The 25634-nt window shown below is 39.5% G+C and overlaps 1 protein-coding gene across 1 annotated transcript; it reads right to left on the bottom strand.

Moving 5' to 3' along the window:
- Positions 1-9177: 9177 nt before the first annotated feature.
- On the bottom strand, positions 9178-25558 carry rnaseh2b (ribonuclease H2, subunit B). The gene is made up of 11 exons (XM_061879354.1): positions 25349-25558; positions 25128-25196; positions 17421-17534; positions 17268-17344; positions 14682-14796; positions 14544-14608; positions 14367-14472; positions 13507-13588; positions 13360-13405; positions 9545-9622; positions 9178-9358 (listed from the first exon to the last, which is right to left on the bottom strand). Exons 1-11 carry the CDS (start codon positions 25410-25412, stop codon positions 9257-9259), a joined length of 918 nt encoding a protein of 305 aa, XP_061735338.1. The 5' UTR covers positions 25413-25558; the 3' UTR covers positions 9178-9256.
- Between the last annotated feature and the right edge of the window lie 76 nt (positions 25559-25634).

The following is a 25634-nucleotide window of genomic DNA, read 5'->3' as shown; positions in this document are numbered from 1 at the left end:
CCATGCCTCACAGTGTTCTTGGGATGCAACTCAGTCTTCTTCTTCCTCCAAATACAACAAGTTGAGTTTATACCAAAATGGATACATGGATGATACAGCAGAGGATTGGGAGAATGTCATGTGGTCAGATTAAACCAAAAAGTTAAAATATAACTTTTTGGTATAAACTCAACTTGTCGTGTTTGGAGGAAGAAGAAGACTGAGTTGCATCCTAAGAACACCATACCTACTGTGAAGCATGGGGGTGGAAACATCATGCTTTGGGGCTGTTTTTCTGCTAAGGGGACAGGACAATTGATCCGTGTTAAGGAAAGAATGAATGGGGCCATGTATCGTGAGATTTTCAGCCGAAACCTCCTTCCATCAGTGAGAGCTTTGAATGGTTGACCAAATACTTATTTTCCACCATAATTTACAAATAAATTCTTTAAAATTCCTACAATGTGAATTCCTGGATTTTTTTTCACATTCTGTCTCTCACAGTTGAAGTGTACCTATGATGAAAATCACTGACTTCTGTCATCATTTTAAGTGGGAGAACTTGCACAATCGGTGGCTGACTAAATATTTTTTGCCCCACTGTATAAGGGTAAGGATTAAGGTTACTATTAAGCAATAATTCTGAGGTTATTGAGGGAAGACTCTTAGTTAATGGCTTACTGGTTGTATAATAAGGCCATGCAGAATAAGACATTAATAAGTACTTAATGATGACTAATTAAGAGCCAATGTTACTAATTTGCATGTTGATAAGCAACTAATTAATAGTGAATTTGTTCCCCATACTAAAGTGTTACCACCTTTTTTTACCACCTGTGGTAGTATTGACAATATCAAACAAACAGAGGAAGTCTGTATTTTCATTTTGCACATTAACTTTTTTGACTGCTTATTTACGAAACATTAATATTATTATTTACTATTGATTGAATTAGAAGTCATTTAAATTAGCACTGTGTAATTGTATGTAAATGTGTCTATGAATGTTCTCATTCAACCAGGTAGGTCATTGTCATCTCAGGGCGTTCAATCAATCGCAACTGGACCGTTGTCTTCGAAGATGTTTTGCGATGGATTGAATGCCCTTGGATTGCATGTGAATCTATTTTACATTACCTTTTTTTTTTTTGCAGACTAGTTGATTATATTCTTGTCAGCCTGACCTTGGCCTTGAGAATAACATTTGTGATTAATAATAATAATAATTAGCTTTAATGTCGCCGAGGAGAAATTTGTCTCGGACATCAAGACACAGCGTTGTACATACGTACAGTTCCTTCGACAATACAGTGACGACAGTGAACAGTGCACAGGTATATTAGTTAGTACGAGATCACACATTACACTGCCCCCGTATTGCACCCATCCTGTATTACACTATCTCAATATTGCACTCATTATTGCAGTAGTTTTCTGTTGTTAAGTGCTTTGATTGCCAGTGGGACAAAGGAAAATACAGTATATACCAGTTGAGTTTGTATGTTGCTGTACTGTACCGTTTACCATTTGCATCAACACAATTTCACTATGAAGTATGTGGTGTGGGTCACGGGAGATTTTAAGACCCTGCTTCCTCACGGTCTTGTCGAATATTTCTTGAAGGGAACAAGGGTGCTGCAAGGCAATTCTTTTACCAGGCTTTGAAGTATGGTTTTATATCATTTGACAAGGCTTATCCTGTTAAACTGGCCTGAGGTCAAAAAGGTTAAGAGCCCCGGCTGTAAAGCATGATACTGGAACCACCGTCATAATCAATTGGAACTCTTTAATTCAAATCTGGCATTGCATTGGAATTTTGGAGACCCGCTCAATTTTTCACAAGCCAGCCACTAAGATCTATTATCTCTAGTACTCCACCGTATTAGACTCTGTGCCGAATGAAGTGTTAAAAAATCGATGAGCGTACATGAAAGATATTATGATTGATTTTTACATTCAATCGAGCCTTTTATTGAAAGTTTCTGGATTGCTGCGTTTTTGATGGAATTTCGAGTGTGCGACATAAAAGGCAAGGGACATCAATGTCCTTCAGCAGTTAAGACTGACTGGAAGGCAAGAATATTTTCCAGTCCTACTGTAACTTTACCAAAAGACTTCAAGGGCAGCTTGAACAGGTTCTTTCACCCGTTAATGTCAAAGAAAAAAAATATTTCATTCGAACTACTTAATATGTCATCCATGCATTTTGTCCTTTGTATTTGGGGGGAAAATACTAGTAAATCTCAAACTCTTACTTGTGTGAAAAGATCTTGGAGTTGCTGGAATAAAAGGACCCCCACCAACAAGGTCAATGGGGTTATAGTAACACAGATACGATTGTATATACGGCGGATACTGCAAATATCCAAAATAGTTTCTCTCGTTTTGATGAAATAACATTAGAAGGATTGTTACAACGTGTAAATGGAATAAAACAAACAACATGTTTACTTGACCCACTTCCTGGGAAACTTATCAAGGAGCTTTTTGTATTATTAGGTCCATCAGTGCTAAATATTATAAACTTATCACTTTCCTCGGGCACTGTTCCCGTTGCATTCAAAAAAGCGGTTATTCATCCTCTCCTTAAAAGACCTAACCTCGATCCAGACCTCATGGTAAACTACCGACCGGTGTCTCACCTTCCCTTTATTTCAAAAATCCTCGAAAAAATTGTTGCAGAGCAGCTAAATGAGCACTTAGCGTTTAACAATCTATGTGAAACCTTTCAATCCGGTTTCAGGGCAAATCACTCGACTGAGACAGCCCTCGCAAAACTGACTAATGATCTATTGCTAACGATGGACTCTGATGCGTCATCTATGTTGCTGCTCCTCGATCTTAGCGCTGCTTTCGATACCGTCGATCATAATATTTTATTAGAGCGTATCAAAATACGAATTGGTATTTCAGACTCAGCCCTGTCATGGTTTAACTCTTATCTTACTGATAGGATGCAGTGCGTCTCCTATAACAGTGTGACCTCGGACTATGTTAAGGTAACGTGTGGAGTTCCCCAGGGTTCGGTCCTTGGCCCTGTACTCTTCAGCATCTACATGCTGCCGCTAGGTGACGTCATACGCAAATACGGTATTAGCTTTCACTGTTATGCTGATGACACCCAACTTTACATGCCCCTAAAGCTGACCAACACGCCGGACTGTAGTCAGCTGGAGGCGTGTCTTAATGAAATTAAACAATGGATGTCCGCTAACTTTTTGCAACTTAATGCCAAAAAAACGGAAATGCTGATTATCGGTCCTGCTAGACACCGACCTCTATTTAATAATACAACTTTAACATTTGACAACCAAATAATAAAACAAGGTGACTCTGTAAAAAATCTGGGTATTATCTTCGACCCAACTCTCTCCTTTGAGTCACACATTAAAAGCGTTACTAAAACGGCCTTCTTTCATCTCCGTAATATCGCTAAAATTCGCTCCATTTTGTCCACTAAAGACGCCGAGATCATTATCCATGCGTTTGTTACGTCTCGTCTCGATTACTGTAACGTATTATTTTCGGGTCTCCCAATGTCTAGCATTAAAAGATTACAGTTGGTACAAAATGCGGCTGCTAGACTTTTGACAAGAACAAGAAAGTTTGATCATATTACGCCTGTACTGGCTCACCTGCACTGGCTTCCTGTGCACTTAAGATGTGACTTTAAGGTTTTACTACTTACGTATAAAATACTACACGGTCTAGCTCCAGCCTATCTTGCCGATTGTATTGTACCGTATGTCCCGGCAAGAAATCTGCGTTCAAAAGACTCCGGCTTATTAGTGATTCCTAGAGCTCAAAAAAAGTCTGCGGGCTATAGAGCGTTTTCCGTTCGGGCTCCAGTACTCTGGAATGCCCTCCCGGTAACAGTTCGAGATGCTACCTCAGTAGAAGCATTTAAGTCTCATCTTAAAACTCATCTGTATACTCTAGCCTTTAAATAGACCTCCTTTTTAGACCAGTTGATCTGCCGCTTCTTTTCTTTCTCCTATGTCCCCCCCTCCCTTGTGGAGGGGGTCCGGTCCGATGACCATGGATGAAGTACTGGCTGTCCAGAGTCGAGACCCAGGATGGACCGCTCGTCGGGACCCAGGATGGACCGCTCGCCTGTATCGGTTGGGGACATCTCTACGCTGCTGATCCGCTTGAGATGGTTTCCTGTGGACGGGACTCTCACTGCTGTCTTGGAGCCACTATGGATTGAACTTTCACAGTATCATGTTAGACCCGCTCGACATCCATTGCTTTCGGTCCCCTAGAGGGGGGGGGGGTTGCCCACATCTGAGGTCCTCTCCAAGGTTTCTCATAGTCAGCATTGTCGCTGGCGTCCCACTGAATGTGAATTCTCCCTGCCCACTGGGTGTGAGTTTTCCTTGCCCTTTTGTGGGTTCTTCCGAGGATGTTGTAGTCGTAATGATTTGTGCAGTCCTTTGAGACATTTGTGATTTGGGGCTATATAAATAAACATTGATTGATTGATTGATTGAATGGTATTGGACCGTGCTACAATGAGAACAACGCATAGCCTTGAATACATACAGCGCATCCTGACAGGGAAGAAAATATTTTTGTGTGCACCCATCTCACCTTTCACAACCTCAACCATCCACCGCTGGATATTTTTCAATATCAACTGTGTTCTTGTTTTTCCATTACATCGGTGGTTCTTTCTTTTTTTCAGTGCCAATACCAATTATTAGTAGTCAAAGAGGCCGATAACCGGTATTTGGTGTCAGTATTAATTCCGCAGTAAAATGTAAACATGAATAGTATACTTCAGCTGGACAAGGGTTTGAGTTCTCTTCAAACATATTTCTTTGAGGAAATGTCAGAGCAGTAGCGACATAATGTTTTATGTGGCACCAATGTTGTGGTTAATTTACCTTGAAATATTATAAACATTTAAATAAAAAAAATGCTAAGCTATTTCACGTAGCTGATTGGCTGACAATTCTTCCTGATTATTACAGAAAGTAAGAGAATGTGTGAGCTGCTGCCTGCTCTACTTGACTTATATAATAAGTATATATCTTTTCTGTCGTCTTTGTGTCCATCTATCTCTCTCGCGTTATTTGATTGAATGTCAGGCGCTCTTTTTGGGGCAGAGGAAGCAGAGGAGACATGTTGTCGGTGTAGCAACTGTCATAACTAGCTACTTAACTAATTATTTATTCAATACTAAATACTGATATCATGTGTGTGTATTGTATCTGCTGTTGTTGTTCTGTAGTTGTAAAAATAAAATAAAAAGGCCAATACGATATACGTCAAAATGCCAAATACCGGACAAGGCTAGAAGATGGTCTACAGGAGGAACAGCCCTCCTGTTAATATTAAATCTACTTACCGGTAAATCTGTACCTGTATTTTTAATTCATTTTAAATTGCTCTTTTTGAACATCCGTAGAGTTAAATCAGAGCAACCAGATTTTTCCCATCTGGGTCTTGGTGGTCTGATTTGACTCCTCAGATATTTCATGTACTGAAAAACACTTCTTGTTCAATCAATTTAATTTTGTGGACTAGGGATAGGGGCTAGGGTTGTTTGAGCGGTTTGGGGGATTTTTTGATAATAAAAAAAATCGATCCAACCAACCGCTGTAGTATCGACCATATACTGATACTGTACTATAATTGGTATCATTACTGTCGACATTTGTATAAATTTTACCCACATTTATTCACATTCAAGAGCCCTAGCCTTGTAGTGTAGCATGTATAACTATTCCTCATCCTTTAGTTAAAATGTATTTATTTTGCCGCCATGGAGGCAAGGATTGCTCTTTCAGAAGCAGCTTTGCACTGTGGAGGAACGTTAGCCACTAGCGAGAATGCTACTGTGCAGTAAAGACGCGGTTGTTGTCCCTGTCAAATTTGCGGAACACGGCGGAAATGTGTCAACAGCATCAGACGATAGGGGCCGTGCCAACAACTTGAGGGTTACAGTTTCTGCCATCCGAGTCACAGCCGTTGTGTCCTTGGGCAGGACACTTTACCTACCTGCTTCCAGTTACACCCACACTAATTTAAATGTAGATTAAAGATGTAGATAATGGGTTTCACTGGGAGTCTCTAAAGAAAAGCGCTACATAAATATAATTTATTCACTAGCGTTAAAGGCCTACTGAAATGAAATGTTCTTATTCAAACGGGGATAGCAGGTCCATTCTATGTGTCATACTTGATCATTTCTCGATATCGCCATATTTTTGCTGAAAGGATTTAGTAGAGAACGTCGACGATAAAGTCCGCAACTTTTTGGTCGCTAATAAAAAAGCCTTGCCTTTACCGGAAGTAGCAGACGATGTGCGCGTGACGTCACGGGTTGTAGGGATCCTCACATCCTCACATAGTTTACAATCATAGCCAGCAGAAGCTAGAGCTATTCGGACCGAGAAAGCGACAATGTCCCCATTAATTTGAGCGAGGATGAAAGATTCGTGGATGAGGAAATTTAGAGTGAAGGACTAGAAAAATAAAATAAAAAGGCGATTGCAGGGGGAGAGATTCAGATGTTATTAGACACATTTACTAGGATAATTCTGGAAAATCCCTTATCTGCCTATTGTGTTGCTAGTGTTTTAGTGAGTTAACTAGTACCTGAAAGTCGGAGGGGTGTGGCCACGGGTGTTTTGACGCCAAACTCTCTGAGGGAAGTCATGGCAGCTGCAGCAGGACGGAAGCTCCGCTGATGTCTCCGGTAAGAGGCGATTTATTACCACAATTTTCTCACCGAAAACTGCCGGTTGACATGTAGTCGGGATCCATGTTCGCTTGACCGCTCTGATCCATAGTAAAGCTTCATCTTCGGGAATTTTAAACAAGGAAACACCGGCTGTGTTTTTGTAGCTAAAGGCTAAAAGCTTCCCACCTCCATCTTTCTACTTAGACTTCTCCATTATTAATTTAACAAATTGCAAAAGATTCAGCAACACAGATGTCCAGAATACTGTGTAATTATGTGATTAAAGCAGACTACTTATAGGTTGGATCGGGCTGGAAAATAACGTCCGCTACAACCAGTGACGTCAAACGCACGCGTCATCATACCGCGACATTTTCAACACGACACTTCGCGGGAAATTTTAAATAACAATTTAGTAAACTAAAAAGGCCGTATTGGCATATGTTGCAATGTTAATATTTCATCATTGATATATAAACTATCAGACTGCGTGGTCGGTAGTAGTGGGTTTCAATAGGCCTTTAAAAGCTTTATCGTTGGCCAAATGTATATCGTCTACATCGTGCAACCCTATAGTGGACAAAAACATATTTTTTCTGAAAATGATCATTACACATGTTTTGTTCTAGTACAGTGTAATTACGCACCACAATACCTCAAATCCAAACTGCACTTTAATGTATATTAAAGTCCCACTGGGTGTGAGTTTCCCTCGCCCTTATGTGGGCCTACCGAGGATGTCGTAGTGGTTCGTGTTGTGGTTTGTGCAGCCCTTTGAGAGACCAGTGATTTAGGGCTATATAAGTAAACATTGATTGATTGATATTTTTATATAGACATTAGACAATATTTGAGTTAAAAAAGGCAGTGTTTTGGGTCATTAAGGTGGGATGGTGCGTCTAGCAGCCAAATCAGTTCAGAAGCACTGCTTTAGATGATAATGAATGAGCTTGAAATAAAAATTGAAAGGTGATGAGGAACATGCCTTTTACCCAAACAACCACCTGAATGATTATCATCTGTTAAAAGGTCCCCTTTTGCGCAGAAGTGACTTTTCCACCACTTTTTAGAAAAAAGGCACTCAAATTCTGTTTGACAGCATGCGTGGGCATGCTCAGTAACCTTGGGTAGCTCAATTTCATGGGCAGCAGTTTGACAGAACACCGGACTACAATTTTTAATGCCTGTGCACATCGAATTTAATGCATTTTATTGCCATTTAAGGCCTACTGAAATGAGATTTTCTAATTTAAACGGGGATAACAGGTCCATTCTATGTGTCATACTTGATCATTTTCGTGATATTGCCATATTTTTGCTGAAAGGATTTAGTAGAGAACATCGAGGATAAAGTTCGCAACTTTTGGTCGCTAATAAAAAAGCCTTTCCTGTACCGGAAGTAGAAGTCGATGTGCGCGTGACGTCACCGGTTTGAGGGCTCCTCACATCCGCACATTGATTACAATCATAGACACCAGCAGCCCGAGCGATTCTGACCGAGAAAGCGACAATTTCCCCATTAATTGGAACGAGGATGAAAGATTCGTAGATGAGGATAGTGACAGTAAAGGACTAGAAGAAAAAAAAAAAAAAAAGACAGGGCAGTGGGAGCGATTCAGATGTTACTAGACACATTTACTAGGATAATTTTGTAAAATCCCTTATCTGCTTATTGTGTTACTAGTGTTTTAGTGAGATCATAAAGTCATACCTGAAAGTCGGAGGGGTGTTGTGACCACCAGTGTCTCTGAGGGAAGCCATGGAGGAGCCAAGAAAGTCGCAGCTGCCTCTGACAGCTGCAGGAAGAACGACACAAGCTCCGCTCATGTTTACGGTAAGAGCCGACTTATTACCACAATTTTCTCACCGAAACCTGCCGGTTGACATGTGGTAGAGAAACATGTTTGCTTGACCGCTCTGTTCCATATTAAAGCTTCACAACAAACAAAGAAACACCGGCTGTGTTTGTGTTGCTACAGCCGGCCAAAATACACCGCTTTCCACCAAAAGCATTCTTATTTATAGTCTCCATTATTAATTGAACAAATTGCAAAAGATTCAGCAACACAGATGGCCAGAATACTGTGTAATTATGCGATTAAATCAGACGACTTTCAGCCGTGAAATGTCCGCTACAACCAATAACGTCACAAGCACGCGTCAACATAAGCGTCATCATTCCGCGACGTTTTCAACAGGACACTTTGAGGGAAATTTAAAATTGCAACTTAATAAACTAACCGGTAGTATTGGCATGTGTTGCAATGTTAATATTTCATCATTGATATATAAACTATCAGACTGCGTGGTCGGTAGTAGTGGGTTTCAGTAGGCCTTTAATTTTCACAAAATCCATTTAATGACTTCTGATGGTTTTTAATGAACCCCGGACATAATGTAATGTTACTTTGTTGCGTGAGATACAGTACATGGCATCTTTTATGTTGAACAAGTGTAGCATTACAGTAGATGTAAAAAATGTAAAAAAAAAACTCTGACTACAGCTATCCAGGTAAAGACAGTAAACATTTTGTTTCCTTTATTACAAAAGTGACGTGTACAAAACATGAAGACGGCAACCAACCATTATTTTTTGACTTTAGGGCTGAAGAAGGACGACATCGTCTTCATCCCAGTCTTGTCCACCTTTGCCAGACTTTTCTGAGCTGCCGTCATCTTCTTTGGTGGCTGATGAAACACGCAGAGAATGAAACATTTGTTACTTATTCCAGCCTCCAGTTCAAACAAACAAGAGTGACACAATCTCTCAAGGTTTTCTGAGTAGTCTCCACGGAGGGAAAAAACCCTTAGATGTTATGTAACCAAATCCAAACGACACAACCGTTTTTTTTGTCAGGTCAAGATGACACTCACTTTGCGCACAAAGTCTTCATTGTTGAATTTGGTGTAGTCCTCTCCTGCCTCCACTGGCTTGTCGGACAGTTTGCGCTTCTGGTAGAACGAAAACATTTCTTAGAAACACACATACAGTATGATACATACTATAGTCAACACTTTTTGTCTATTTTAGATAAGGGTATATTACAGAGGAATATAATGATCATATACATACATATATACATACATACATATGTACATAAAAAAATATATATATATACATATATTTACATATAAATATTAAAGGTGGGAATCTTTGGGCGACTCACGATTCAGGAGCTGCGACTCAATTAAAAATCGATTATTGATGCATCATTAATTCATGCATATTGATGAAGTTTTATTTTATTTTCGTTTCACTAAATAAGTGTTTATAACTTGCAACTTCTATTAACAGTGCATTTGTAATAAGAAACAGTTAAATTTATTACCCCATCACATTTATTATGTTATTAAACGTGTGCAAATCTGGAATGTAAGTGCCCTATGATAAAGGGGCTGTTTGGATCTCTCGGTGAGGTAAATCGTTGCAGTCAGCCAAATTTTAAAAACAGTCTGCAATACACTAATTACAATAAATAAATCGATTATCGACGTTTACTAATCGATTTTATAATCCCCCATTTCCGAATTGTGATTAATTTAAAACTAAAAATTACCTCTCCTTTAATATATATATATATATATATATATATAAGTGTATGTATACACATATGTCTATGCATGCATATATAAATACATATGTATATATGTATGTAGATGCATATATATATATATATATACTATATGTATGTATATATACTGTGTATATATATGTTATGTCTAACGCCGCGTTATGTGGGACCATTCTCTATCAAACTTTAGGGGTATAATGATTCTTTTTAACAACAGTTTTTTGATTCAATTCCGGAAGAATGTATGTTAAATTAGAATGATACGATCTGAAACGATTTAGTCAGATGCAATCGATTCAGTAACTTTTTAGTCCAAATTTTCACCTGTTTGACTGTAGAATAAATACTAGATACTGGACACTGCAGTTGAAATTTCTTATATTCTTGTTACTTCTTGTAAGGGAATTAAATATAAATCAATGATGGATATTGTATGGACAATTTCGGATGCATTCAAATTTTTATTTAATAAAGAGCAACCAACACTTAAGGTTGAATTAACAAAAGGAACCCATTTCCGCTGTCACCTTTAGTTTTCAAGAAACGTTCAATAGAAAGTACAGTAACCAACAATTTAACAGTATATTTACCTGCTACTTCTGCTTTTGTCTTTCAACACAAAATAATACAATATTAATATCAAAAATAAGGTGCAACCAACATGTCTACAGGTTGAACTTTTTCTGTTTTTCCATATAAAAATAATTGAATTTCAAATTAATTGTACAAATTAGGTTTAACCAAACCTCTTTAGGTTAAATGAGCAGTTGACCTGCTAATACTCTCATTTTAATAAACAGCAGTGCAGTAATATTTACCAAAGGACTACTTTGTGCTGATGCTGCATCAGGAACACTGCGAGTGCTTGGACGAGCTGCCTTGTGTGAAATCCCATGGCGCCTTAGTAGGTTGTTCTAGAGATATGTCGTGATGTAATTGTATTTACTTGACTTTTACATATCCTACAATCTGTGAGCAACTTATTAAGAAAATGTTAGTCTTTACAAAAGCCTTACCCCGAATTTCCAATGAATGCGAAACGGATGCAGACAAGCTTCACGGCGGGAGGGCGCTGCCGTTCAGCAATCCCCACCTTCGTTCTGTTGCGGCTCCGTCGTGCAGCAAAAAAGCACCGTCTTTTACGATATCTTACGAATCCGCGTGTTATCACGTGATCAGGGAAATAGTAATAAAGCGAGCCACAAAAAGTTTATTCTGTCCTTCGAGAGGAGCAAAAGCAAATGAACCCAGTCCTACCTTAATAAACCACTTCATTTTTTTCAGCAAGCAACAATACAACAGTAACATCATCCCTGGCGAGCTACATATCAGCTAATATTTGACACAGGCCCCTATGTCCCCATTTAGCTGCCCGGAATATGTCTGTAAATTATTCTTTATTTTTGGACCTCCAGAATCAGCATGTCCTCATCCATTTGTGTCAACAAGATGAAATTAAGTTTGAAAACCTTTGACAAGTTAACTTCATGTCCAATAGGACCTTTCAAAGTGTAAAATACAATCCGCCTTGAAGACAGAGTATTTTATTTTGAAAGTAAGCCAGGTACGTTATTTTTTTGTTTGTGCATTACTTCCTGTCGTACATTAGCAAATTTTAGCTAAAATTAACGGATTTGTTGCGGTATCCGGCAAAAATAGAAGCTCTGCGTATATTTAGCTATGGAATGTAGAACGGCATGTCAGTGACGTTCCGCAGGCAGTGGAAACAAACACAGTGACTTAAGTAAAAACAGAAAACGTCTGCCGGCGCGCGTATGCTGGTCTATGGATGTTTTGCATTCTGTAGAAATCCGAGGTGTGTTTCCACACACTACACCGCCATGGGGGCTTGTTAATGTCTTATTTGTCTACTTCTCTTCTGGTATCTGCCATACTTGTTTTGATGATTGATGATGCATGGCAATGACGTCACAGACGGGCAGACAGATTTACGCAACGTTTAACATCTGTATCATTAAAAGTGCTAAAAACAAAAAGTCACGATTATGCAGTTGTGTAAAACATATTTGTAATGCACTTTCTGTTTAAAACAAGTATGTGAACTATGCTCCCAAATCAAAATGAAACTTTACAAACTTACACAAGACAAAGGTTAAATAAATATGCCAGTGCAATCATAAGGTGCAAACAAGTCAAAAATAACATTATTCACAAAAGACACATACTACAAGGAACACAGTGTACTGCTCAAAGTATATATAGACATGTCTTTGGCCAAACATAACTTAATTACATCTGTTATTTTGGCGTGTCTTTGAGAGGTGGGTGGATGCAGGGTCACTCGGTGTACGGTTGATGTTACGGTTGTCTGTATTTTGGGCAACTGGCTTTATATAGCTGTTCATCAAGGCTTTGTGTGCGTGGCTAGTGGGCTGCTCTGTGAGCTCTGTTTAGATAGTTAGCTTCATCTCACGGGCAAACTATGGCAGTTGAGGAAACAAGAGATGTGTTGTTAAAAGTCAATGTCTTTCTGCAACTCGATCATTTGTTTGCTTTGCCGTGCAACTCGCTGTGGCGTACACGTTGGGAGCATTTCCGGATTTGGGGAACAAGCAGGTGGGTGCCTAGAGAACAGTGAGGCGCGCAGTTGTGTTCCACGGTTAGCACCCTGTGGGTCACTCAACGGGAGGGGAAGGCACCGATATATTAATGCATTTATATTTTCTAATATTTTCTGGAGCTACAGGCTGATCTACTGTCCCCCTTTGTTCTCGCTCACTCTTACAGGAGTCCGCCGTCTTTCGGTCGCCCCCTTGTGGTTGGTGATCTGCTGGTTCTGAAAGTGTTTGATCTGATATGCAGCAGAGCCTGCTTATTAAATGGTAATATCTCCGACGATCACCCTCATTTAATTGACACTGCCAACATTGTGATTAGAATTCGGTCAATGTATGTATGAAGATTATTATTACAATATTTACATTGCTATCCCAACTAGAAATACAATATACATATTTTAGTTGATATATACAATTATAACATTTGTACAATAGCAAATATTTTTTTCAATAAATGTATTTAAGCCCTTCCATGACTTCAAGTATGTAGATTATTCCCTAAAGCATTAATGTAATTGACACTTAAGTCATTACATACCTTTGAAGGTGGCTCAGTTTTCTTTGGACTTGTGATCTCTGGTAACCTGTAGTAGAAGTAGTTGTAAAACAAGACTCTTTATGGAATTGACTTTGCAGGAACAAGTGTTTTGTGTGTGTGCGTGGATGTGTGTGTGCGCAGACATACTGCAGGTGACGGAGGAGGTCTTTACTCAGTTCTTCACTGAGGTACTCTGATATTAGGCCATGTGCATAGCGGAGGTAGTCCTCTGAAACGTGAAGGTGACCAAACAACTGTCATCATAATAAGGTGGGAAAATAATGAGTACTATAGTTTGCCGCCATCTACTGGTGCTAAGTGAGTACTACAGAATCTATTAAATAATCTAACTTCAGTGCATGCAACCTCTGAGGTTGTACAATTGAAGTACAATTTTAGTATCGGAAACAGTAGAAATTGGACTAAGTTGTTACAGGGTCAAACTGTCACCCTTAGCTGTACAAGAAAATGTTTAACATTCTTAACTGTCATGCTGATGTAAAAAAAAGTTAACTGCGGCGTATTAAAACTTAATTTAATGGTATGCTTTCTGTGGATGTTTAGAGGGAGAACTACTTAAAGTCCCTGGGAGATGAGTCTCAATAAGATATATTTACAATAAGACTACAGAAATGATGTTCTTCTTTACCTTTGTTTATCATCAATATTGAAATACTGTATCGTCTCGTAAGTCATATCCTCATTAGAGCCAGTGTCCACTATGCTTTGTATACAAAGCTATTTTTCTAAAATGTGGAACTGTCAAAAAAAGAAATTAACCGAAAACAATATGTCAACTGAAGAGGACACTGTGTAACGCTTTTTTCAATTCTCTCTTCTATGGTTATCGTAACGCCTTTCTGAGATAGTGGCCTCACAAAAAAGTCAAAGCAAAGATTGTTTGGTGCAACTTAAGGGGCATATTATTTTCCAGCAAACTGTTACACAATTTCAATTTGTAAGACTTTACCACTAAAGAATTGAGTTACAATATAAGAAGACGTTACCATTGCTCGAGTCCGACTCGGCCTTTACTCGAACGTATGTGGTGGATTTAATGGCACCCCCCACAGAGATGTTCCTATTCTTCAGCATCGGGACCGTTTTTTCCACCTGTAGCCACACATCAATCCCCAAATTTAACTGTACAAGTGCGTGACACCAATATAGGAAGAATGATGTACCTTTTTCTTTAACCAAGTCATGGTTTTTTCCTGACTGTATCGGTGAAACTTAAGACTTCCTACCTCTGGAAAAAGAAGAATCAGTGTATTGCCTCTGATTTTAAATACTAGTCAAGTTTGAGGCTACTCGCTGCCAACCTTTTTCATCTGCAATGTGATGCATGGAGGCTTGAGAGCGTGAGCAGCTCAGCAGCTTGGTGCATGCAGGAAAGTCTTCATCCATCACCATTTGCGCCACAGGCTGGAACTTACCCTTAAAATACACACAGCAGAGGACATCAGAACTATTAAAGGATACTTTTATGGAGTCTTTATGGAGGTGGAAGTGATTCACAAGCTGACTAAGAGGGTGGGCAACAGACGAGGGGAGTGAAGGACACTAGAGACACTTAGTAAACCTCAAGATGACATTACATCAGGCAGCATCAAAAATATAGTATAACTTTTATCATTAGAGTCACTAAGTGCAGGTATTTGAGCACCCTTTGAGAAAAACTGGCAAAAAAAAAGAGGAACATTTCTAACAGCATCAAGTGTTGCCACGCAAGCACTAAAAGAAAATTTGGAAATTTAAGACTACATTTCCTGCAATTGAGTGCATTTGTACACTGTATTTTACCTTCAGATTTATTTTCATCTACCAACCTCTTTTGGCTGTCTTTTTGACACGAACAGTACATGTCCCATGTAATGCACCACACAGTTGTAGTTTTTTGAGTAGATAATTAACTAACATTACTACTAGGGACGGCGTGGCGCAGTGGGAGAGTGGCCGTGCGCAACCCGAGGGTCCCTGGTTCAAATCCCACCTAGTACCAACCTCGTCACGTCCGTTGTGTCCTGAGCAAGACACTTCACCCTTGCTCCTGATGGGTGCTGGTTGGCGCCTTGCATGGCAGCTCCCTCCATCAGTATGTGAATGTGTGTGTGAATGGGTAAATGTGGACGTAGTGTCAAAGCGCTTTGAGTACCTTGAAGGTAGAAAAGCGCTATACAAGTACAACCCATTTATTTATTTACTATTATTTACAATGTAATGTGAAATTATATAACACGCATGCAAAGAACTAAGAAATTGTTTCCCATTTGGCAACTCTATCGTGAAGCTACACTCCCTCGAGTAATATACTCCCATGTTGTGACTTCTGCTTACAATTCGTCATGTCAAAAATAAACCTTCTTGCTAGCTGCTAATAAATACCCTTGAACAGGGATGTCAAACACACGGCCCGTGGGCCTGAACAAGTGCAATCTGGCCTGCGAGATGAGTTTGCTAAGTGTAAAATTGAGCTGCATTTTTTAATTAAAGAAACTGCGGCTCTAAATGTGTCCACCGGATGTTGCAATAGCAATTCTATTTGCCAAGCAAATCAAAAGTATACCAAGAAAGATGTAGATAAAGTGGGGACTGCAACTCTCCCTCGCTCTAACATAAAACAAACAGGAGTAAAATAAACATTTGGCAACCCGGCCTAAAATGCTGCATGAGACACTGCACATTGATATAGTTGTGTAAAAATGATCGTCTACTGTGCAAACTTAAAGAAAATGAACAGTATGATTTAGTGCAATACTGTTAGTCATTTTATTTTTGGTTTGTTGAAATTGTTCACACATTGCACAGCTTTTATTTTTCTATCGTTACATTGTAGCTGAGATAGGCACCAGTGCCCACCACGACCCCAAAAGGGAATAAGCGGTAGAAAATGAATGGACACAGTGCTGCCTAGAAGGCAGGGAGCAATTCAACCCTCTTGAATAGGTTCTACCTCAGTTTGTATGGTTTGTTGAGTTAGCCCAGGATTAATATGTGGGAATGACAAATGAGATAGATGGTTCATAGATTAGTTTGTATTTATGTTTTATTTTGTTTTTGTTCAATCCTAGATAGGCTGTGACTTATAAATTGAATTGCTTTGAAGATACACTGAGATTAAGTCTAAATTCATTGTGTTCTTAATAGTGTTTTTGCATTTTTTCCTCAGAATTTTCAAAGAACTTGAAGTGTTTTGTCAAGAGGATTGTTTGTGATATGTATGTACATTTTCAGAATGTGCTTGTTCTATTTTGGGCCAAAATAAAACAAAGAAAACAATTTGAAGTTTTCGTACTGTAATTGTATTTTTAAGTTATTATGCCATGATTTTACCCATCTGGCCCCTGAGCTAAAAGGAGTTTGACACCCCTGCTCCAGAACTACAACTGGCTCGGACCTAACAGTGTTCGGATTGTAATCATTCCAACATGATTAGCAGCAAAGTAGACAGTCGTCAACGCTGTGGCTCGGAGAGCGAACGTAGGCGACAACAAGTAAGCCCGCGAGATGATTAGCTAACCAGGGAGCTTGTTTCGGTGCTCCTGAGATCGTCTTCCCCTCTTGCAACTCAGGGCGGCCTTTACGAAAGATGAAAAGCAAGTACCTGCGGCTGACGCGAGCCTTCAAAAAATGTTGTTTCGATCGTTTTTTTTTTAATTTATATTTCATTTAAAAAACACGAAAAGTGATATTTTGACGCAAAAATGTATGTTTACAAACGCGGATTTCCGTCTTCTCATAGACATTTCACATGCCTGCAAGTGAACGTCATTGACACCCATTCCCTCAATAACACATTCAACACTGAAGCCTTTAATTGGATAACTTCAGACTGTGTTGTTGTACCTGATATAGTGCCTGGTGAGTGTAGTTTAATGTAGAAGACATATGCTTGATGATTATCTTACTTCTTTTCCAGATTTGATCAAATAGGGTAAAATAAGGTACAGTGGATCCATCGGTGTAACAAAAAGAAGTCTCCCATCTGTGTAAAAAAATATGGTTAACAATTAGCAATAATTAGTGCACATACTGTTTGTCTTACGGGTAATGACGCTTACCTCTCTGTACTGTCTGGCCAACAAACCAGGAGCGGAACTCCTCTTCAAACGTTTTGACCTCATAAAGCTGCAGCACGCCATCGCCACCACCTAGCAAGTACAGAGAGGCAGCATCTGCAATGAGAAGAAGACAACACTTCATTGTTGTATCCAGGTGGGTGGGCTGGAGCCTATCCCAGCTAACTTGAGGTATACTCTTCACTTGGGTTGACCGGTATACCGCCACTAACAGAGCACCGCGGTACTGATTAATTAAAAAAGGTACTAGACTGCCTTTGAAAAATACCGGTACTTTTTTTTCCATGCAAATGATGCCGCGCCATTGTGACATTTCTGGTAATATGAGCCGAAGCGCATGTGAGTCAACACACACACAGAGCACTCACATGCAGAAACAGTGTGGAGAGGGAGAATGGACGTATTTTGGCTGAAAAAATAATTATACAAGAGAAGCTATAAACACTGAAGCGTCGTCCTGCAAGCGGTGCATTAAAACATGTTGGTTTGGGTGATATAGACGATTTAAATGATGAGGCTACGTTCACTAGGGCTGTGAATCTTTGAGCACCACACGATTCGATCCAGAATTGCTTCTCTGTTCAAACCGACTCTCGATTTAAAATTGATACATTTTTTAATAACACTGAATGCCAGTTCTATGATTAACTACATTCCTCCATAAAATAAATAAACAGTTTTGATAAGTTTTTACATTACTTAAAAGAAAACTGGTTTTGTTAAATAAAAATCTACCCAAACATTTAATAAAGTCAAATACAAATAGGGCAACAAGAGAAGTATCCCACATTTCTCTTTTCTAAAGTAAATCTGTACAGCAGCTATGGGAATCTACTTTAACAATATGATTTGCCTGAGTGCCTGAACAGGACAAATTACCTGCAGTGGTAACAAGGCCTAAGTTTGTCTGACAATAGTAGATTAGTACATTAATAATCTATCCCTTACAATTTTGACTAAATAATACACTGGAAAATGACAGTATGTTACTGCATACTGTTATTTAATGCCATGTTTTTCAGTGTTCTAAAATGGTTCTTTGAGTGCAATAAGAAACCTATATCTAATTTATTAAAAATATATCTTTAAAAATAAAGCCAACAATTAATTTTATTTTGTGGTTACTTTTATTTTGAAAAGTATCTAATACATTTTGTTACTGGTACCGACTACTCTGGACTAGTCGCCTATCAATCAAGGGTGCATACGTACTGTATATCTAGACAAACAATTAGAGATACCGATATTTGCCTTTTTAATTGATCAGTGATCGGCTGATGACCTACCACGTACAGTCGATCTTTACCACAGCTGTGTCCCAGGTAGGGCTGCAATGATTCATGGAGTAAATCAAATAATTTAGATAGACATAAATACTGATTTAACTTTTGTTGCGTTGATGATTGATTTTCTGAGTAAAATAAGCACAACATTTTTCCAATAGAGTGCACATGAGTGATCCACCTACTAGTGATGTAAATTGCACTGTCGGTGATGTGACCTGTGTGTGCATGTGGGAGGCGGGGACAGCGCAGTGCGGATGAAGAGACATAACACAAAGAAAAAAAAACGAGAAAGTTGACGATAAAGAAGAGAGAAGCTGTCAAAGGTTAGGCGATAATAATTTTTTTTTTTTTTCCAAAATAATTTTTTGGGTCTCTTTCATTATTCTTCACAAAGTCAGGGAGTAAGTTTTTGGATACAGAAAAGCTTTGCGGGCAAAACTCAATGACTTAAATGAGAGCCAATATCAATTTTTGCTTTTGTTTAGTTATGGTGCACTAGACACTTTATTGTGTTAAAAAAATGGTATGTAGCATTCAATAACAAAAATGTAATGTGTCATATGATTTGTAACTATATGAGCAAGTTCTAAGAGTAATAGGATAAGTTTAGAAAAATGCATTATTGTTTAATTTTGTGGGTTCTTCCGAGGATGTCGTAGTCATAATGATTTGTGCAGTCCTTTGAGACATTTGTGATTTGGGGCTATATAAATAAACGTTGATTGATTGATTGATAATTTAGATACACGCTATAATGTATTTTTTGTTCTATAAATATATTGTCAAAGTGTCTGATTGGGACTACAAATCACATCGGATCAGAGGCCAAAAATGTTTATCGGGATATCCCTACAATTAACTATCATTATAGCATCAATATTTTATTACCAGATGCAGAAATGTACTTTTTTGAAAACCCTCTATGTTAGTAAGCCAAACCAAACATAAGTGACTTCACTCATTCACACTAAACTTTAAGGAAGCATGGACCAAAGATAAACAGAAGATTAAAAAAACTCTGGTGCAGTTTTAAAAGTGGGTGATTTTGCAGAATTACTTTAATTCGTATTTAATGAAAGGGACTTATGGTAGAAAACGGATTGATGTTCTTTGGTAATAAATACAGGGTTCGTACACCTTTTCCGTGGTAAAATTCAAGCACTTTTTAAGGGCTTTCAAGATCAATTTTCCAGTGTTCCAGTACCCTTCAAAAGGCAAAACCCAGTGTGAATCAATCCATAGCCTTGTTGTTTGAGGTCACCAAATACTGTCTTTAGGAAAAATATGGAAAATCTGCTAAAACCTAAGCCTAACATTGAAGGAATTGGGGGTTAAATCACAATAAATGATTCCCGGGCGGAGCACCGCTGCTGCCCACTGCTCTCCTCACTTCCCAGGGGGTGATCAAGGGGATGGGTCAAATGCAGAGGACAAACTTCACCACACCTAGTGTGTGTGTGACAATCATTGGTAATTTAACTTGACTTGCTGGAGCCTATCTCAGCTGCATTCGGTCGAAAGGCGGGGTACACCCTGTACAAGTCGCCACCTCATCACAGGGCCAACACAGATAGACCGACAACATTCACACTCACATTCATACACTAGGGCCAATTTAGTGTTGCCAATCAACCTATCCCCAGGTGCATGTTTTTGCCGGTGGGAGGAAGCCGGAGTACCCGGAGAGAACCCACGCAATCACGGGGAGAACATGCAACCTCCACACAAAAAGATCCCTAGCCCGGGATTGAACCCAGGACTACTTAGGACCTTTATATTGTGAGACATATGCACTAACCCCTGTTCTAAAGTGCTGCCGTGAAATTAACCAAAACGACAAAATGTAATTTGTTTACTTTAACTGAGGTAGTCAGACAAGTTAAGTAGACCAGTGGTTCTCAACCTTTTTTCAGTGATGTACCCCTGTAAACATTTTTTTAATTCAAGTACTTCCTAATCAGAGCAAAGCATTTTTAAATGAAAAAAAGAGATAAGGAAGTCAAATACAGCACTATGTCATCAGTTTTTGATTTATTAAGGTGTATAACAGGGCAAAATATTGCTCTTTCTTGAACTATTTGGAAAAAAAAAATTAAAATGACAAAAAATTTGTTGAAAAATAAAAAAATTATTAAATTATAAATAAAGATGTCTACACATAGAAGTAATCATCAACTTAAAGTGCCCTCTTTGGGGATTGTAATAGAGATCCATCTGGATTCATGAACTTAATTCTAAACATTTCTCCACAAAAAAAGAGATCTTTAACATTAATACTTAAAGAACATGTCCACAAAAAATCTAGCTGTCAACATTGTTGTATTTTTGTCACAGTTTATGAACTTACATTTTATTATTCAATAAATATATTTATAAAGGATTTTTGAATTGTTGCTATTTTTTGAATATTTTTTGGATATTTTTTTAAAATCTCACGTACCCCTTGGCATACCTTCAAGTACCCCCAGGGGTATGCGTACACCCATTTGAGAACCACTGAAGTAGCCAACCAAAAAAATGGAGCAAAAAATACATCGAAGCATGTTGGATTTCCTTTTTGCATACTTTGCAGCAGGTTAAATGTGGATTTGGTCAACGTTTTAACCAAAGTTTGTATTTGTAATTTTCCATCCAATGTTCATTAAAACAAACACCTCCCGGCATGATGGACCAATGCAACACTGTCCTCTTGGGGGCGACACAGAGCCATGTATATGGCTCTGCATGACAACAACCTAATGTAAGGGCTCGTGCAAATCCCAACAGATCAAGTGTGTAGCTAACATTTTTAAGGAAACTTTTTTTTCTTTTTCACTTTATAATTAGCTTATCGAGTCAGACCTTCCGAGAAATACGATGAACATTTCCAAGCATTTACAAGCACTTCACCCAAAATTCAAGCATTTTTCAAACCTTGAAAACACAACATTAAAATCCAAGCATTCTCAAGGTTTTTAAAGGCCTACTGAAACCCACTACTACTGACCACGCAGTCTGATAGTTTATATATCAATGATGAAATCTTAACGTTGCAACACATGCCAATACGGCCAGTTTAGTTTACTAAATTGCAAATTAAATTTTTGCGCGGAAGTATCATGCTAATACATCGCGGTATGATGACGCATGCACGTGACGTCACGCATCGTAGAGGACATTTTGGTCCAGCACCGTTCACAGCTATAAGTCGTCTCTTTTCATCACATAATTCCACAGTATTATGGACATCTGTGTTGCTGAATCTTTTGCAATTTGTTCAATAGATAATGGAGACGTCAAAGAAGAAAGATGTAGGTGGGAAGCGATGTATTGCGGCCGCCTTTAGCAACACAAACACAGCCGGTGTTTCCTTGTTTACATTACCGAAAGATGACGGTGAAGCTTTACTATGGAACAGAGCGGTCAAGTGAACATGGTTCCCTACCACATGTCAACCGGCAGGTTTCGGTGAGAAACCTCCCGGTAATAAGTCGGCTCTTACCGTAGACATGAGCGGAGAGCTTGCGTCGTTCCTCCTGCACCTGTCAAAAGAGGCAGCTGCGGACTCTCTTGCCTCCTCCCACCGGCCGCCACCGTCCGTCGGATGCTTCCACCGTGGAGGAAGCATCTGCTGCCTTCGCCTCGTCGAGAAACGTGGCTTCCCTCGGATACACTGGCGGTCGCCACACCCCTCCGACTTTCAGGTTGTACAGGTACGACCATATAATCTCACTAAAACACTAGTAACACAATAAGCTGATAAGGGATTTTCCAGAATTATCCTAGTAAATTTGTCTAATAACATCTGATTCGCTCTGCCGTCTAGTTTTTTTTTCTTTCTAGTCCTTCACTCTCACTTTCCTCATCCACGAATCCTTCATCCTCGCTCAAATTAATGGGGAAATTGTCGCTTTCTCGGTCCAAATCGCTCTAGCTGGTGGTGGCTATGATTGTGAACAATGTGAGGATTTGAGGAGCTCCACAACCGGTGATGTGACGCGCACATCGTCTGCTACTTTCGGTACAGGCAAGGCTTTTTTATTAGTGACCCAAAGTTGCTAACTTTATCGTTGATGTTCTCAACTAAATCCTTTCAGCAAAAATATGGCAATATCGCGAAATGATCAAGTATAACACATAGAATGGACCTGCTATCCCAGTTTAAATAAGAAAATCTCATTTCAGTAGGCCTTTAATTCCCAAAAAAAACAGCAGGGGGTCCATCATCTGGCGGTGGTTCGGCTTCAAGCGGGAATATGTCGAATAGACAACTTTAATTTGTAATGCTACCAGAAGTAGCATTACTGCTAATATGTAGCATCATTTGAAAAGTCACCTGCTAATAACTTTAATAAATACAGTTTTGGTAAATTGACTTAGTTGTGATTTCCTTCTATGCATGAAAGTTTAAAAGTAGCTTATATTAGTGCAGTATGAACAAGAATGTTTTAATGTAGACACAAAGAATCATCATACTGGTGTGATTATATGTTCCCAGTGTTCATTCGAGGCTAAGGCAAAATACCGAGAAATATATCGTGTATCGCGATATGGCCTAAAAATATCGCGCCATAACTCTTTTATCCTCTGACATTCCCACAATAAATGAACAAGAAATGTTCATTTATTGTGGGAATGTCCGAATGACAAAAGAACAACAAAAGAAGCAATCAAATTCCTTAATATAAACATCCCAATGACGTTACAAACTTGTATTCTTGGGGATCTCCATCAATTTAGTAACGTGTCATCAAGGAGTAAAAATGCGTTTCTTTCAATATGCATAATAACAAAACAGGTAATATTAAAAAAATGGATAAATGTTGATAGTCCAACTCATACTGACTGGTATACACAAGCTATGGAGAAAAAAACTGCTTTTAGTCTAGATCAAGGGTCAGCAACCCGCAGCTCTGGAGCCGCATGCGGCTCTTTTGGCATTTCTTTTGCGGCTCAGCTGCATAATCGCCAACCCCCCCAGACTGTTACGGGAGGATTCCGGATTTCGGTGCCTCTCCCGGACATCATCTAGGGTCAACATTTTCCGATTTTCTCTCGGACTACTACATTGAGGGCATGCCGTGATGGTTTACTATTCATGTCATCGCGCCTGCCTTTCACTATATGGCTTCGCAGATACACGTACACGACTGCAAGGCATACTGGGTGATACAGTTTACACTGACGGTTGTGATATTAACAACTTTAACACTCTTACTAATATGCACCACACTGTGAACCCACACCAAACACATTTTGGGAGAACATCCTCACAGTAACACAACATATACCCAGAATCCTTTGCATCCATGACTATTCCTCACTAAATGATACACCCCGCTAGCACCAAACACCCCCCTCACCCCCCTCCATGCATTGTTTGAGGTGGGCGGGGTTGGGGGCGGGTGTAAAATATTGTCAGGAAAAGTCATGGATGCAAAGGATTCCGGGTATTTGTTGTGTTGCGTTTATGTTGTGTTACTGTGATGATGTTCTCCCAAAATGTGTTTGTCATTCTTGTTTGGTGTGGGTTCACAGTGTGTTACATATTAGTAAGTGTTAAAATTGTTTATATAACAACCGTCAGTGTAAACTGTATCACCCAGTATGCCTTGCAGTCGTGTACGTGTATCTGCGGAAGCCACATACAACATTTTGTTGGACTGCCAAGCAGTTTGTACATGTTGTAGAAGGCGTCTAAGACAATGGCTTCATAGCACGCCCTTAATATTGTTGTCTGGATGACCACCAGCAGATATTCGCGAGAATGATTGGGGCTACCATTGTCTTCTTTTTTTTGTGAAACGGGTCAAAATGGCTCTCTGAGTGGTAAAGGTTGCCGACCCTTGGTCTAGATAATAATGTGTCATATATTGGAATATGGGATCCATTATTGAATTTTTTTTAAAGTATTAAATTAACCAAAATATGACTTATTATATCAGTGTGTTATCAAGCTTATGAGATGTGAAGCATTGTTAATTTTATTTTTTTATTATTTTTTGTAATCCATCCATCCATTTTCTACCGCTTATTCCCTTTCGGGGTCGCGGGGGGCGCTGGCGCCTATCTCAGCTACAATCGGGCGGAAGGCAGGGTACACCCTGGACAAGTCGCCACCTCATCGCAGGGCCAACACAGATAGACAGACAACATTCACACTTACATTCACACACTAGGGCCAATTTTAGTGTTGCCAATCAACCTATCCCCAGGTGCATGTCTTTGGAAGTGGGAGGAAGCCGAAGTACCCGGAGGGAACCCACGCATTCACGGGGAGAACATGCAAACTCCACACAGAAAGATCCCGAGCCTGCATCTGAACCCAGGACTGCAGGAACTTCGTATTGTGAGGCAGACGCACTAACCCCTCTGCCACCGTTGCAGGTGTGTTGGTCACTAGTGGGCGGACCGGAAGTTGTACCTGTTGCAGGATTCCGTAGTCTCACAAAACTTGGGTCACAGTCCTTCCCCTGTGCGTCTATGGCGGAGTCTGAAGGCACCAAAAGTACAGTCAGGTACGTCACATTCCAACCTTTCTAATACATTTAGAGAATGTCGGTAAATGCTCGACGAAACTAGCACGCCAACTTAAACCCGACTAGCTAGCTTTCTTGTAGCTAGCTCGTAGCCGCCTAACATTACCTGCTGTGATGACCACCCAGCTGTCGCTTTGAACATTTGGCGTGCGCTTCTTTTTGGAGGACATGTTAAAATGTTGGACCTTGCCGAGGGATGTTCCTGGTCAGTGTTTCACTGCGGGTTACAGAGTTATCTCGAACGTAGGCAATAGAACACATGCGAGTGTTTTGACATGAACTCAGAAAAGGCGCCTCGCTTACTAGCATCAGCCATTTTCTCAACAGGGGGGGGGGGTGTATTCGCCGTAATGATTATCAACTGGCTTCTGTACATTATTCGCTTTCATTTA

The sequence above is a fragment of the Nerophis ophidion genome, linkage group LG19 (genome assembly GCF_033978795.1).
Source record: "Nerophis ophidion isolate RoL-2023_Sa linkage group LG19, RoL_Noph_v1.0, whole genome shotgun sequence".
NCBI lineage: Eukaryota > Metazoa > Chordata > Actinopteri > Syngnathiformes > Syngnathidae > Nerophis > Nerophis ophidion.
This window is presented reverse-complemented; position numbering and strand designations above follow the sequence as displayed.